Below are 14,586 nucleotides of genomic sequence, written 5' to 3'. Positions count from 1 at the left end.
GTTTCAATGGGTTGAGTCCATTCATTGTTTAAAGTTAGAAACCATTAACATTTAACCTACTGGTGTTAAATTACTGAAAACGGTACCTCCAGATCCTGTAGAATCCCAACCATCAAACACAAGCATATAGGAAGCAAGAAATACCATTAACACACAATAAACATAAATTTCTAATAGATATTTATTTTGCTTTAAAGATTTGATTATTATGATAATCATTATTAGATTTTTCCATATTTTCCATCACTGAGTCATAGTGATACCCTATAAAGACACATAGCTCCCCCCTCCTCAGTTTAAACATTCAGTTTTTTTTCCCAAGGAACAAAACTTTCACATGATTATTTTGGGTAAGGCAAGCAGTGACCCCAGATTGCTTTTCCTTTCGGAGGTGCGGTTTCCAGATGGTCAAGAACAGGCAGACTCCAGCCTACACACACCAACGCAGCTGAACTTTTAAGTGGTGCCTTTTTCAGACTCTCCAGCTCTCAGCCTTGCCAAATACGATTCATTTCAACAACAAGCCTTTTCCAACTAAATCTACACACCTCAAAGGAACGCTGAGTTTAAGAGATGTCACCCGCTGGAAAAGCATAAGAGGATGCAGCTGTTTTTCCAGAGGAGCGTCTCAGAAGATCTTAAGGAGAGCATTCAGTAGCTGACAAGGAGCTGAGAGAGCATGTAGGCTGTCATTTTTAGAAGGAACCAAGGCTTTTTCCAATGCATCATTGCTTGTCTTGCTCAGGATGTCTATCATGTTTGGGAAAGCAAGGACGTGCAGCATTGTTCCTGAACACGAACCTGCAGAGTGCAATATTGTAGTTCTGGGAGCGATGGGCTCAGGCAAATCAGGTAAGACATGCATGGCTATAGCCTGAATTTAATACATTTAAATGAAATTTGAAATAGACAAAAATGTTTTGGGTTTTTTTTTTTTGCTATAGTGGAACTATGAAAATTCCCAGCTTAAATTTTATACCATAGGAGTGTGTTTCTTGGGACCCTGGTTTTCCCATGGCCCTAAAGGAACCTTATATAAGTGGTAGCAATTTACTGCTTGTAGTCACAGGATGTTTGTGTTCTTCCTCCTTACAGCTCTCACTGTGAAGTTCCTCACGAAGCGTTTTATTAGTGAATACGACCCAAACCTCGGTGAGCTGCCCTGCTTTTACTTTTACCTTAAACCCATAAAATAGACTAAACATCTCCAGACGTTACTCTTTTTGTTCTTTGATCATTTATGACTTCAAGTCCAGAGATAAATCGAGTTGAATCAAGAACAATTGGCCCAGTGTAATTCAGGGAATTTGGGATGATGAAAAAATATCCAATACTTCAAAGATCATATGTAAACCTTTCAAAACGAGGTAATAAGGCCAAGTTCCAATATATCATTCTGTCATCTTGCCTAAACCACAGCCTGTTAAATCATCAGTCATATGGTAACCAGATGGACAAATCCTTTCTTCTGAAAGAGAATCTCTAATCCATTAAATATATGTAAAGAAAATACCACACAAAGCAAGCACACTCTTGCTTGATATGTATAATGGGAGATGTCTTGTAGAAATGCCTTGGCTGAGTTTTTTTTACATTATGTTTGTAGAAGACACTTATTCCTCAGAGGAAATAGTGGACCAGCAACCAGTTCTCGTCAAAGTAATGGACACAGCGGACCAGGTAATGATTTATAGTATGTTATTCATTGAAGTTTATTAAAATTGTTGCTTAAGCATGCACATATTTTCCTAGCCCTAGAGGAATTACAGTTTTAGCTCTAATAAGCTTGATACTGTGTAAAAATGATGGGGTACTTAATCCTAAGTATACTTTCCATTGAAACATTTTTTTCTTTATGATCTTTCTTTAGTATATTGGGGTTTCCTCTGGATGCTCTGGTTTCCTCCCTTAGTCCAAAGACATGTGTTGTAGGCTGATTGGTTTCTCTAAATTGTCTGTCGTGTCTGAATGGATATGAGTGTGTGTGATTGTGCCTTGTGATGGGCTGGCACCCAGACTCCCAGAGATCCTGTGTAGGATAAACATGGATGGATGGATGGATTATAGTTCAACAGAAGCTCCAAACATCCTGATCTGTAGCCTCCTATATGGTTTCCTTGTCTTCTCAGGATGGTCCAGTGAACTGTGATCGCTACTTGGCCTGGGCCAGTGCATTTCTCATTGTCTACAGCATTGATAACAGGCTCAGTTTCGAAGTATGTCAACAGTATGTGGAAGCCGTGACACTGTACACCAAAGGCCTGCAGCCTGAGGCTCCCATCATTTTAGTAGGCAACAAAGTGGACATGGAGAGATACAGGTATATCTCAGCTCACTGTTCAAAAACCCTTTTTTTTGCATGCTAAAAGAGTCAGTTTAATAATCATCACACCTACTAGCTATGTATTTACACTGATCTCTGTAGAAAGCATAAAAATACCCAAGAATATTAAAACCTTTTGTATGCATGTTAAAAGGCTGAAGCTTCAGTTTAGACAAAATACATGAATCATTTCTAATGTGCACTCGTAATTCTAAGTACTCTAAATAAAATGTCTAAAACAATATTCTGATCAAAGCTGAAGTATAACTTGAAATTTTGAAAAAAGAAAGTAAAGATACACGAAAGTATGAGATTCACAAAAGATGTCTGGCTCAAATCGCACACTGATTTTATTTACTGACTGTAATTAGGTTCATGAATATGGCTAACTAACGTCAGCTTTAATCCTGATCTCTCAAATGTTAGTTGATGTTAGCATGATAATAGCTGCTGATGCTAATAGCTAGCTGTTTATGTTTGTTAGGAAATCTAACTCTAGACTCATTGATGCTGTGTGACATGTTAAAATGTCACCTTATGACAAATATGTGAAGTGAAGTGGTGTTTGAAAATATTGAAAGCAAAGATTCCTCTTCTGAAATGTAATTTTTCTACTTCCTCCCTCTGGATACTGAACAACTTGACTAGATGTAAGGCAAGTGTAGCTCTCTCCATGACAACACAGACACAGATCGTATCTTTAACACGGGCGTTTATTCATTTGCACATTTGGTTCACACTGTGAGAACTATATTTAAATAAAAAACGGTACAAAATACATTAAATGCAAAATGATGCTTAGCGCTATTATGGACACTTTGTTTACATTTGCAAGCAAATACCACGTTGGCCTCTTGTCATGAAAAGAGGTCATTGAATGTCTGAAAATCTCCAGTAAGTCCACTTTAAAGTCCTTTATCCTTAAAACATGAGCAATCACAAACTTAAGTGCAACATAGCAGGCGTCTGATCGTGAATGGTCCGACGGGTGACTCATTAATGCGTCACTTCCAAGAGTAATGATGCATTACTGCGTCTAATATTTTGCTTTGAAATGCATATTAAATTTCATTTCAATTCCAGCTTCACCAAACATAATACAGAAAATAGTGTCATGAAAACAAACAAAGGCAATATTTATACACCAGCACTTACAGCAAGAATGTGATGTTTTGGATATAAAATTTATGTGATGGTAAACTGTTAGCTATCATTTTTTAGGACTTCTTAACAATATTAGCCTCTAAACACCCAAAGAAGCAAACTTAAGACTTTAAGCATGTTGTGGTTGAGCAGCTACAATTGGGCTAAAGAAAATTGTTTACATTAAGAAAAAAACTATTTTTTTAGTAATTTTTTAGCACGTATAGCACTATACATATAATTAATATGCACATATACATACATATATTTAAGAAAAATAAGTATATCATAAGGAAACGATGTAAAATGGAAACAGTCAGTGGTAGCTGACATTTTTTTTGCAAGTTTTGTGCTTGTCAGTCTGTCAGAGAGCTGGATTGGATAAAAGTGTCTGCCAAATGAATATAACTTATTGGCAGACTTTGCTTTCTTTCCTCAAAAGCAATGGCATGTGTGGTATTCGAATCAAAATGCGCATCCAGCAGCTGGGTTTCATTACACTAAACGTGCACTGCGAATTATATATACAAGGAAAACATGGCCGTTTATGCACGGCTTTTAAGGAAAGCTTCATTTTATGGAGTGTAGTGTGAAAGTAAATGTTTAATCTTTCATTTTGCCCGTGGTTGATGTTCCATCAAGGTCTTTCGATTGACACCAAGGTTAGTGTGTGTGTGTGTGTGTGTGTGAGCTGAGCAATCGATTCATCTTAAAAGAATAGTTTGGTAAAAATTAGATATATAATGTTCCCCTCATAACAAAAGTTTGGTCTGTTGTGTGCTTTTTTTAAGAGATGATAAGTGCTGATAAGTAATGGAAATTTTTTACACCAAAAATATTTGCCATAGATACCAGACCACACACTTGCCTCAAAACACATCAAGAGCGTGTCACAAACGTGCCAACATGGACATTGCAGGATCCCTGAACCGCAGCTGATTTTTTTCGACTTAAGTAACTCATTGTGTTTTGATGTTATGTTGTTATGTCAACGTAATATCTCATTACCTCTGAGAAATATTTTATCTCAGCTGTTGATGTATAAGTTGTCATTTCGAGTTAATATCTCAATATCTCAACATGATAACTTATTATTTCAAGTGATCTCAACTCAAAATAGAGTTATTAATCATGATAGCATATTATTAAGTTGAAATATTGGAATAAAAACAGAGGACTTTTTTTTTTTTTTTTAAAGCTTGTGGTTGAGGGCTTACACTAAACGATACTGTAGACTGTAAAATAAAAAATTACATACTTTTTTCCACAGATTGGTTTTATTCCATCCCCTTGACCTGGCCTTCTTAAAGTCTGAAGCCAAATTGTAAAGTTATTTAAAGAATTTAAATTTGTTGATACATACTCTATTGTCAAATGCAACAAAAATCTGAAAATCTGAGTGTGTGTAATTTAGAAGATTTTGGGTGAGATAGAAATCTATTATTTGTTAGCTAGACTAATAGCTTCAGTGAAGTTCTAAAGAAACTAATGGACACCAAGCATGTCTTGGATTTGGTTGACTACATTACGCAGTAATGGAAAGTATGCAGGAACAGATTGTGACGTAAATGAGGTTCACATTCCTATAAGTTCTTTGTACTGGCATTTTTAGATTCAGAGGCTTTTGGATAAATAATATTATTATTGTTTTATTCATTAGCTTTGGCACTGATTTTGCACTTCTCTCTGTATCTCAGACAAGTGAACAAGGCGGATGGTGTGACCTTGGCTGCCCGTTTCGGTTGCTTGTTTTTCGAAGTGTCTGCCTGCTTGGACTTTGTGTCTGTGCAAAATGTCTTCTACGAAGCCGTCCGGGAGGTGAGGCGTGAGGCAGAGAGGAGTCTTTCACTCCGGCCTCTTTACATCAGTGAAGACAAAGCACCAATCAGCCTCTCCTCTGCCTCGCTTCTCTCACCCTGCTATAAGGAGCTGCCCACTCCGGCCACAGCCAAGCTGGTGACTGTAAAGTCCTCGAGGGCCCAGAGCAAGCGCAGAGCACCAACACTCACCCTACTCAAAGGCTTCAAGATCTTTTGATTCAACACTGCCCCCTTATGGTAGGAGATGCTGGGAGATACAGACTCGAGGATGCTTGTTGGATGACATGCTAAGAGGATAACTTGAGAGCACAAAGCTTTTCCGTCATATACAGAGAGAGGCTTTAAAAACTGTGATATTGAACAACATTAGGGTCATTTCTAATAAATTTTATGCTGTTTTACGGTTTAGGCACCATATTCTGATTGCATTAGCATAGTAAAATGCATTATTCAGTACATTATGCAATATATATTTAATTTGAAATGAATGATGGTACTTTGGCCTGAGGACGAAGAACTGTGTGAAATGCATTTTATATCACAAATATAATGGTCAAGTGGTCAAGTGCTAAATATAATGGTCAAGTCCATGTGCAATGGTAAAGTCCATGTGCCTGATTTGATAAATGCCAAAAATCAGGATATTTTATTTGTCAGGTCAGATTTAATAATTGTAAATTAGACATGCTTGGCATCTAACATTTGCTTGGAGTCAAGAAAGCATCCTGTAAGACAAGACAACCAAGCCACCAGTGTGTTAGCTAAGTAAACCCGAGAAGGATTAATCCCAATTCAATCCTGAGCTTGGGTTACTGTCTGTATGGAGTTTCATATGTCCTCCTTATGTCTGTGTTAAATTCCTCTGCATTCTTTTGTTTCTTTCCACCTTTGATATGAAGTGCTCGGTGAATTGGTGACTGTAAATCACCTCTAAGTGTGAATGCTGTGCTGTAGTGGACATGATCAAGCCCAGTGTTCCCAGCACAGACTCTGGACCCATGACCATGACCAGAATAAAGCAGTTACTGAAGATAAATGAATGAATGAATGAATGAATTAATTAATTAATTAATGAAAATTATACCACCATATGGTATAAAAATGATACCACCATATGGTATAATTTTGCTGATTTTTATAGATTGTTTCAAGAAGGACTAGATGTGTGCAAAGACAGGTATCAACAATGTGTCATTATATACTTGTGGAAAATAATTATATTTTGCTCTGAATATCTCCAGTGCAAATCTAAAAAAGAAAAACCTGAAAAGGTCTTGGCTGATTGGCATCCAGTTTTTAATGCAACTAATGGTAACCATAATATCTTGAAAAGCTGCATTTTATTTGCACACAGTGTGTGTAAATGATTAACATTCCCCTTTTTGCAGATGGATCAGATGCAAAAGCACCTCTGTATGGGTGAGGAAATTAAATATAAGTCAAGCTTGTTTTTATTGTTTCTTGTTTGTATTTTTGTTACTCTGTTCATTGAAAAGAGCAGTGTACAGTCTACATTTCTATCATAGATGGTCAGGACATGACAGATTTTAATTCATTTTAGAGTTTGACCTCAAAAGCTACTTCTCATATCTTGTATCTAAATTGTGTTCATGATTTAGTCATCAGTCAGATATGAAAATTTATGATACATTTCATTATATTTTATATTCAGTATAATACTTGCTACTGATATTGTCTCTAGTCTATCATAAATCATACCTAGAATATAAAGCAACTTAAAAGATCTTTTCAAAAACACTGAAATGTATATTGCAGATCCTATTGTGTAAATACTCTTGAAGGCAAAAAGAGGATAAATCTTTCCTGTTAGAGCTATATTGCCAGATCTGTGCATTAATCTAAAACAAAAAAATAATTTTACAGTTACTGTGGATTCCAGTAATTAAACGTGATTTATAGATAAGCAGTATTTTTTAATTTTGGTAGGTTGACACACGTGTATTTACAGGATGGCATTAAACCTCATTTCATTTTTTTTTCACATCACAACAAATAATTCCCAGTATCTCTCATTCATGGTTAGTATATCTTTGGACATATATGCATTAATATATTGTCAATGTCAGTCTCAGTGCTGAAATATTCCTCCATGGCACAGTTTAGTGTTTTCACTGATGCATTTCAACAGATTCAACTTGTTTAACTAACTCACCCCAAGCCCTGTTTTTCGGTCCACCGTTACCTTAAGCAAGCTATTAGCACTTTATCAACCAAGACTAACATTTTGTCTTGATAAATTTAGAAAAAAGTGACCATCAAATACCTTCAACATGACCTTGACAGTTTCAAAGCCAAGTTTTTAAAAATTACTTGCAGAGTTATGTCTTTATGTAGATCAACTGAACACAGTAAAGAAATAAAGAAACCTAACTTATGTTCGTTCTAACCACAGCACATGCCAAATTACTTTATTCCTCTCATCCCACAGAAATTTGCCAAATATTATGTTTGTTTTTGTACAAATGCTTTTTTTGTACAAATGCTTTTAGATAGATAGATAGATAGATAGATAGATAGATAGATAGATAGATAGATAGATAGATAGATAGATGGATGGATGGATGGATGGATGGATGGATGGATGGATGGATGGATGGATGGATGGATAGATAGATAGATAGATAGACTTTATTGATCCCATGAAGGAAATTCTTTTCATCCTTTTATAATGGCATATAATGTCAATGAATCAAGTTAGTAAAAACAAACAAACCAACAAACAAAAACACAGCTTGTCATGTTAACGAGAAAAATGCAAAAAGTCACTGGTCCTGAAGAAAAATGATTGCTACAAAGTCCTGACATTGCAGACTCCTTCCACGAATGTCTTATTGCAGAGAGCTACTGGATGTTTTTCCTGTTAAATAGGACATGTTTGGTTATAATTAGTCTTGTATAGATTATGTGGAGCATCTATACTAGTCCCTGTGTATAAGCTGTTACTATAGATGGTATTGTATTAAAATACATTAAGGTGAACCTGAAGTGTTTTTACAGAAAGCTAAATCAATCCGATAAAGAAAAATAGATTATTTCTAGGCTTGACAGGCATCAGTAACTAACTGTGAGGGGCTTTATGACTGGTCTATTGTGAGGCCATTATGTGTTGAATCAAGCTTGGTAGAACAAAGAAACTCCTAATCTCTTAACCAGCCTTTTAATCTTTGTACATTTTTATAAGAATTCAAGGTAAGAAAATGTGAATTTGTTTTGTCTCTCAGTCCCACATCACTCGTCCCCCTCACCCTCCTCTTTAGAATCAGAGTACAGTTTGGAGACATTTCCGTCCTTCCACATGACCATAATGTCACCAGGGTTCAGTGGAACCATCTCACTAGCTTCCTCCAGTGTTGCTTTGCTGTTCAGTTGTGTATCTTGTGTTGGATCAGTGTAGGAGTCTTTGTTCTCCTTGGTCACAGTGATAATTTGAAGCTCATCCATTTCCACTTTCTCTTTGGCAGGAGACGCAGCGGTGGCGGTCTTGTACTTGGCTAATTCTCGCCGATGTCTGCAAACAAAAAAATCCTATTACTCACCCGTTCTGTACAGACTTTTCTCCAAAACCCAACCTTCAGCATGTAACCAAGGCATTAACTACTCAAGGCAGTAAATTTGTTGTGCTTTCATGTGTGTGAACACTGACTTGTTACTCATCAATCCCATGACGCAGAGCACACACCCCAAAAGCAGAGCAACGAGAGACAAGCCCAGCATGGCAAACTTCCAGGGTGTTGCTGTAAAAAGAGAACCACTTGTTAGTGGGCTTAACAATTAACTACCATCCTAAAGCTTATTAAATACTAGTGGATAGAAGCTAATGTTCATCCTCACCAGATTTCATTCACTGCTAGACATGTCTGAGTTGTATATAAGACAAAAACACATTGTACGATAGCCCAAGTGCACCAAAACAAATGTTTTAGCAATGAATGGACTTTATACTGTTTTGCACTTACCCCAAATTTTTAGTTTTATAGTTTTAATTTTAGACTAACGGTAATGGTAAATTAGCTTTGTATGGCTGCTGCTTGCAATTTAAAATTCTTTTACTAAGTATTCTAAGGTTAACAATGTAATCTGACAAAAATGAACATGAACATTTGGCTATGGAATTACAGAAATGATTCTGGATGAGATAAACCTCCAGTTCCTGTCAGCATTTGCCTCACAGGTTTCCAGTTTAAATATAGGGAAGCAAAATTTCAGATATTTGGTCGTTGTATTAAATTTGAGATAGGAGCAAATAAGTATGTATAAAAATGTTTTCCATGTTATAAGTGGTGAAGTTTTATAAGCAGAGTGAACTGAGCGACAAAAGTTCAGATGACACATTTTACAGCTGCTTTATGATGCCAGTTTTATTTTCATGCATGCTCTCTATCTTTGGGTTATAGGTCAGCACGCACAATGACATACCTGTAATTTATCAGTGACAATATTATGTTTAGCCTTTACCAAATATTACATATATACATATTATTTATATATTCAAATAGTATTCAATATTCTACAGCACTTTTAACTTTATAACACAATTTTTTCATGTCCAAAGGACAAAAGTGTCAGTCCCAAGGTCAGTGAGTGTCATGGCAGTCAGCAATCAAGACCATCATGCTTACTGACTATGCCTATTACCATGCTTATTATACAGTAAACCAGCAGTCCGACGTCCTGGAGGGCAATGGCTCTGAAAAGTTTACTACTTTAATGCTTTAACACTCCCTTGCCCTCTTAAGGGAGCTGATTAGTACAATTTGAAATATTCTAAATCTGCATCTCAGAACTGGAGTCAGGATTATTTATATACACTAAATGTATATTATATGTATGTATGCAGACATATACTCACCATCTTCAGTGCGGTAGTACCACCTGAGATACTCTCTCTGTTCCTCTGTCATGCTGTCCTCTAGAAACTCTGTCTCACGCTGCTTTCTGGATCCTGTTTAGACAAATCATAAAGCTCTTTTCTTCTCTAGGTATTCTATACATCAGTATAGGTTCAAAACATACATGAATATAGTAGGTTAAAATATCAAGGACTCATGCTTCACAATGTAATTAATGCTGTAGTTAACACTGGATTGGCTTGCTCTACCTCAATAAAATACATGAATTTGCTAACATTTGCAAAGACTTGTATGAAATACAATATGAGGTTTCTCCTTTGCCTTCCCGAAAGACACAAACTCTTTTGCTAATTTGCTAATATTACCTGACTCTGTTTAACAAAGTTAGCTTGTTTTCTTTGCTATTGGCTGGTTAGACTAGCATCAATTCCAGTAACTAAAATAAAAGATCTAAGTCAGATTAGATTAGTAAATCTAGAATAAGGGTGTCTGCCAAATGTAATATTGGCCTACCACACGTCACATTTTCATATCTGGGACTTACTCAACTTCTCCTGACAGATGTCTCCTTGATCCAGAGACTTCCACCTGGTGCTTTTCCCTGTGTTCATCAGAGCCAGGCTTCCTCGTTCCACACCTAGCTCCAGGGAGTGACTCATGGTGATGAGCTTATGATCCATACACTGCCACTGCAAATATTTTTCACCATCACATTCAAGAGTCTGGATTGAGTCACTCTGGAGGGCAGAGAGGCACCTTTGTGTGTGTACATTCATGAGGAACATCCGCTCTGTCCAGATCCATTGCTGGAGCTCTGAGTCCATGCTGCATCTCTTTAACTGAACTCCAGCATCTTCGAGCGAGTCCTCAAGACACAGGTTTTCTATGTTGTTGTGGATCATGAAGCTGCTTGTTCCTGAATAAGCCAGGTACATTTTATGACAGGCTGATACAGCAGTAAGTGTGGTATTTAAAAAAAAAAAATCAATGAAACACCTAAACATATATAAAATACATGGTGAGAATGAAAAACTAAATCAAATTCGTATTTGTTACAGCCAACCTTTGCCCTTCTGTACTGCATCAGTTCTTCTAGCTACATTGTTCATATAATTTAGAAAGCTGCTCTGGAGGTTTTTCTTTCTGTGGACTTTGTCTTCTAGACTTACTTCCATTTCAGCATGTAACTCTAGAAGGTATTCCTTACAGTCTATCTGTTGCTTTTTTTGAAGAACATTTTCCTGTTAATGTTAACTTTGTCGACACATTTTGGAAGATTTGCAAATCTAAAATGTGGTCTTTTTGCCCTCACAGCAATACTGTAGACAAAATCAATAAAATAAACATCTAAGACCTTTACACAGTGCTGAAATACATTCAATTCTTTTTCTTTGTTCTTTTTTTAGTAAGGCATGGCAAGATCGGTTCAGAATTGAGGGCAGAGGTGTGTATCAGTAATCAGATCCCTTAGGACTCAACAAACAAAGCCGACGTGCATTAACGTGAATATTCGCCAACGTGTGACACATTTAGAGCAATCATTCATCTGTCCTTAAACAGCTGCATTTGTTAGAAAATATTAGGAACAAGCACAATTAATATGCTCTTACTAGCATGATTACAAAAACACTTCTCTAGTTTTGACAAATTTAGAAGGCTGAGGATCTGTCAAAGACAGAATTTACAGTGTATGTAAACATAGTCTTTGAAAAGGGGGTTCTTCATGAATTCATAACAGATATAAACAAATTTGTATTTCAGATTTTCATGTAGTCGAATGTTTTCTTGAGTAAGCATCTTACACAAAATAACTTGGTTGCCAAACAGTATTAGCTTGTCTTAATAAGTTAAATAGAGACAATTTTACCTCGCCACATGAGGCACAGTGTTATCCACACCCGCAGCATTTCTGTAATATGATCCATTGCGGTCTGCAATCACTGCAAAATCACAGTATATAATAAATATAGTATGTAGTGTAGAAGCGGTGCCTCTGGATAGTCCTGGAAAACTGGTGACTCCGATTAGAGAATAAAAGTTTGTAGTAAATATAATATGTGGCAAATTTACCCTGTTGTTTTTTTTCCACTACTTTGTATTATCAAGATGCATCATCTTCAGACTGAACAGACTGACGTAGCATGTGCTTCTCTAGATTAGATGATCAGATGAGTCAAAGGCAAGATTGGAGCATGCTCATGTTCAGTTTGTCAGAGCATGCCTTTTTACATCCTGTTAATTCCTGTTAACTCCTCTTTTTTCCCACTTTAGTAGCAGCACCAAACATATTTACTAAACATGTTTTCATAAATAATAAAGATGTACAAATATCCCTGAGCACTGGTTAGTAAAAAACTGCCAACATAGAACAAGTGTTCTAGGTTCATAATACACCGATCATAATATTATTTTGTAATCCTATCTGTAGTCCTTCACCAGACAGATATTGGAGACTACTGTGAAAATTCCATGTCCTGAAAATGCAAGTCTATCCTTTAATTAGTAAATCAGGTTTATGAAAATAATGACATAGGATGAAGAAATTGCACACACCTGGCATACACAGCTTGGGCGTCAGTCTGAACAAGAACAGAGTAATATGCCTGCACATGCTGGAGGTACTCTAGACAGGCAGCTTCCAAAGATCACATGGGAGGAGATTGATCCAATTCATTCACATTTTACAGTGCAGTTTGTGAACTTTACAGGTTTTCAAGAGAACAGTTTTAGTACATAATGACAGAATGGGACTCGTTTGGACTTCTTGAGTTGACTTATAGATAGTTGACTTAGCTGACTTATTTGCAAACCGTTATAAAAACCTGTATTTTAATGAAAACTGCACACATTTATCATCTAAATCTAATCATATTTTCATACAAATTACTATATACATTTTGTAGGCTGACAAACTGTGATGTATGAGAATGCTATTTTCTGAGAACTTAATCTGCATTACATTGGAGTGGAGGGAGTATTTTTGGGTCAGTTTGTTTTGTTTGTGCCATTAATAATGTATGAAAATGCTATTTTCAGAGAACTTAATCTGCATTACATTGGAGTGGAGAGAGTATTTTTGGGTCAGTTTGTCTTCTAAACTTTCTTTCTTATTCTGGTTAATATTTAAGGACCATCATGTCCTTCTTGGATAAGGCTGTTGCATAATTCTGTTCACCAGATCATGCTCAAGTTTTAAAAACATGGACAGAACTATTACTACAGGTACATTTAGACAGTTGCATAAAAATACACACAAATGCACATTCATTTGTTAGTAAGTAATTATTTCAGCAAGTCAATGTGTAATATAAACACAAACCTGCTGGAGAAGCATTTACACTAGTGGCTCTTCTTACATGTCATGTTATATAGGTTCGTTCCAGTTTGTAACCTTCCTTACTCCACAAGGCCATTTCTGGATTTTTGGTGTGTGTGTGTAGGTGTTTGGTTAGCCTTGTGGTTTGCCTTGTATACACACACGGTTCCTGACTCAGCGGTCAAAAACCGTTGTGTTCTGTGCTATTTATTACAGCTTTGAGCCACACAAAGTGAATGACCTCAATGTCATTCACTCTATAATGATTGCTTTGCAATCGTCAGATTTCTTTCGAAACGTTCATCATTTTTAATGCCATTTTATGTAGAATAGTATCTTCATTGCCAAGTAACCAAGGCCAGTGGTAATGACTGCTGCTGTTGCACCTGCTTTTCATAACCTACAGATATGTTTGTTAAAATAGTTTCTTACATAATTAATATGAATTTTGTAGGAAGCAGGGTTAGAAACCATTTCTACATCAGTTTGGGGAAACAGTGTCAAAGTCTGTAATACAAAGGAAACCCAATGTTTAAACATTTTTACAGAATTCCAGTGACAACAACGTACTATTTACAATACAATTACATTTAAAGACTTAATTCTGATCGTGGCACAGAAGCATGACAGACATTTTGACAGATTACAAACTGAATTGATTAGGCTTAGGTTCTTTTTAGATACAGATGTCCATTTCTAAAACTACCCAACAACTTGATTAAAGCATGACATTCACTGTGTGAGAAAACCACACTTAGCTACTTTTGTCATTTATATTTGTAATATACACAACCATACGAAGTACGACATTGTACAGAAACGCTTTCCAACTGTCAGTGTAATAAAATGGAATTAATGAGAATAAAATAAAGAATTGAAATATACTTAATGAAATTAAAATAAAAATAGAATTTAATATACAGGGTTAAAAGGGAAGAAAATATCTGAAATATATTTAAATGTACTGTATATATGAATGCAGATTGGTGGTAATATGACTATTGTGCAATATATGTAGTGCAATAGATATGATGTGCAAAAAAAATGTCTGGTAGAGGTATTGTGTTTTGAACTGCAATTGATTTTCTACCAGGAAATGAATACAGTTACACT

The 14,586-nt window shown here is 36.1% G+C and overlaps 2 protein-coding genes across 4 annotated transcripts; one reads left to right on the top strand and one right to left on the bottom strand.

Annotated features, from left to right (window-relative positions):
* The first annotated feature begins 358 nt into the window (after positions 1 to 358).
* On the top strand, positions 359 to 7,766 carry rasl12 (RAS-like, family 12). The gene is made up of 5 exons (XM_058401374.1): positions 359 to 852; positions 1,096 to 1,152; positions 1,607 to 1,680; positions 2,130 to 2,320; positions 5,164 to 7,766. The coding sequence occupies exons 1-5, from the start codon at positions 747 to 749 to the stop codon at positions 5,501 to 5,503; spliced, it is 768 nt and encodes a 255-aa protein (XP_058257357.1). The 5' UTR covers positions 359 to 746; the 3' UTR covers positions 5,504 to 7,766.
* A 149-nt stretch (positions 7,767 to 7,915) lies between these two features.
* Positions 7,916 to 12,804, bottom strand: si:cabz01068815.1 (solute carrier family 51 subunit beta). 3 transcript variants are annotated; one of them, XM_058401371.1, is made up of 6 exons: positions 12,711 to 12,793; positions 12,025 to 12,097; positions 10,702 to 11,073; positions 10,157 to 10,249; positions 8,951 to 9,041; positions 7,916 to 8,815 (listed from the first exon to the last, which is right to left on the bottom strand). In XM_058401371.1, exons 2-6 carry the CDS (start codon positions 12,080 to 12,082, stop codon positions 8,536 to 8,538), a joined length of 894 nt encoding a protein of 297 aa, XP_058257354.1. In that variant the 5' UTR covers positions 12,083 to 12,097; positions 12,711 to 12,793; the 3' UTR covers positions 7,916 to 8,535. The 3 variants fall into 3 exon arrangements, with proteins under 3 accessions (XP_058257354.1, XP_058257355.1, XP_058257356.1); XM_058401372.1 differs by lacking the exon at positions 12,711 to 12,793 and adding an exon at positions 12,228 to 12,305; XM_058401373.1 differs by lacking the exon at positions 12,025 to 12,097 and having other exon boundaries at positions 12,711 to 12,804.
* Between the last annotated feature and the right edge of the window lie 1,782 nt (positions 12,805 to 14,586).

The sequence above is a fragment of the Hemibagrus wyckioides genome, linkage group LG10 (assembly GCF_019097595.1).
Source record: "Hemibagrus wyckioides isolate EC202008001 linkage group LG10, SWU_Hwy_1.0, whole genome shotgun sequence".
NCBI classification, from domain to species: domain Eukaryota; kingdom Metazoa; phylum Chordata; class Actinopteri; order Siluriformes; family Bagridae; genus Hemibagrus; species Hemibagrus wyckioides.
The sequence above is the reverse complement of the archived record's forward strand: the minus strand, read 5'-3'. Positions and strand labels throughout refer to the sequence as shown.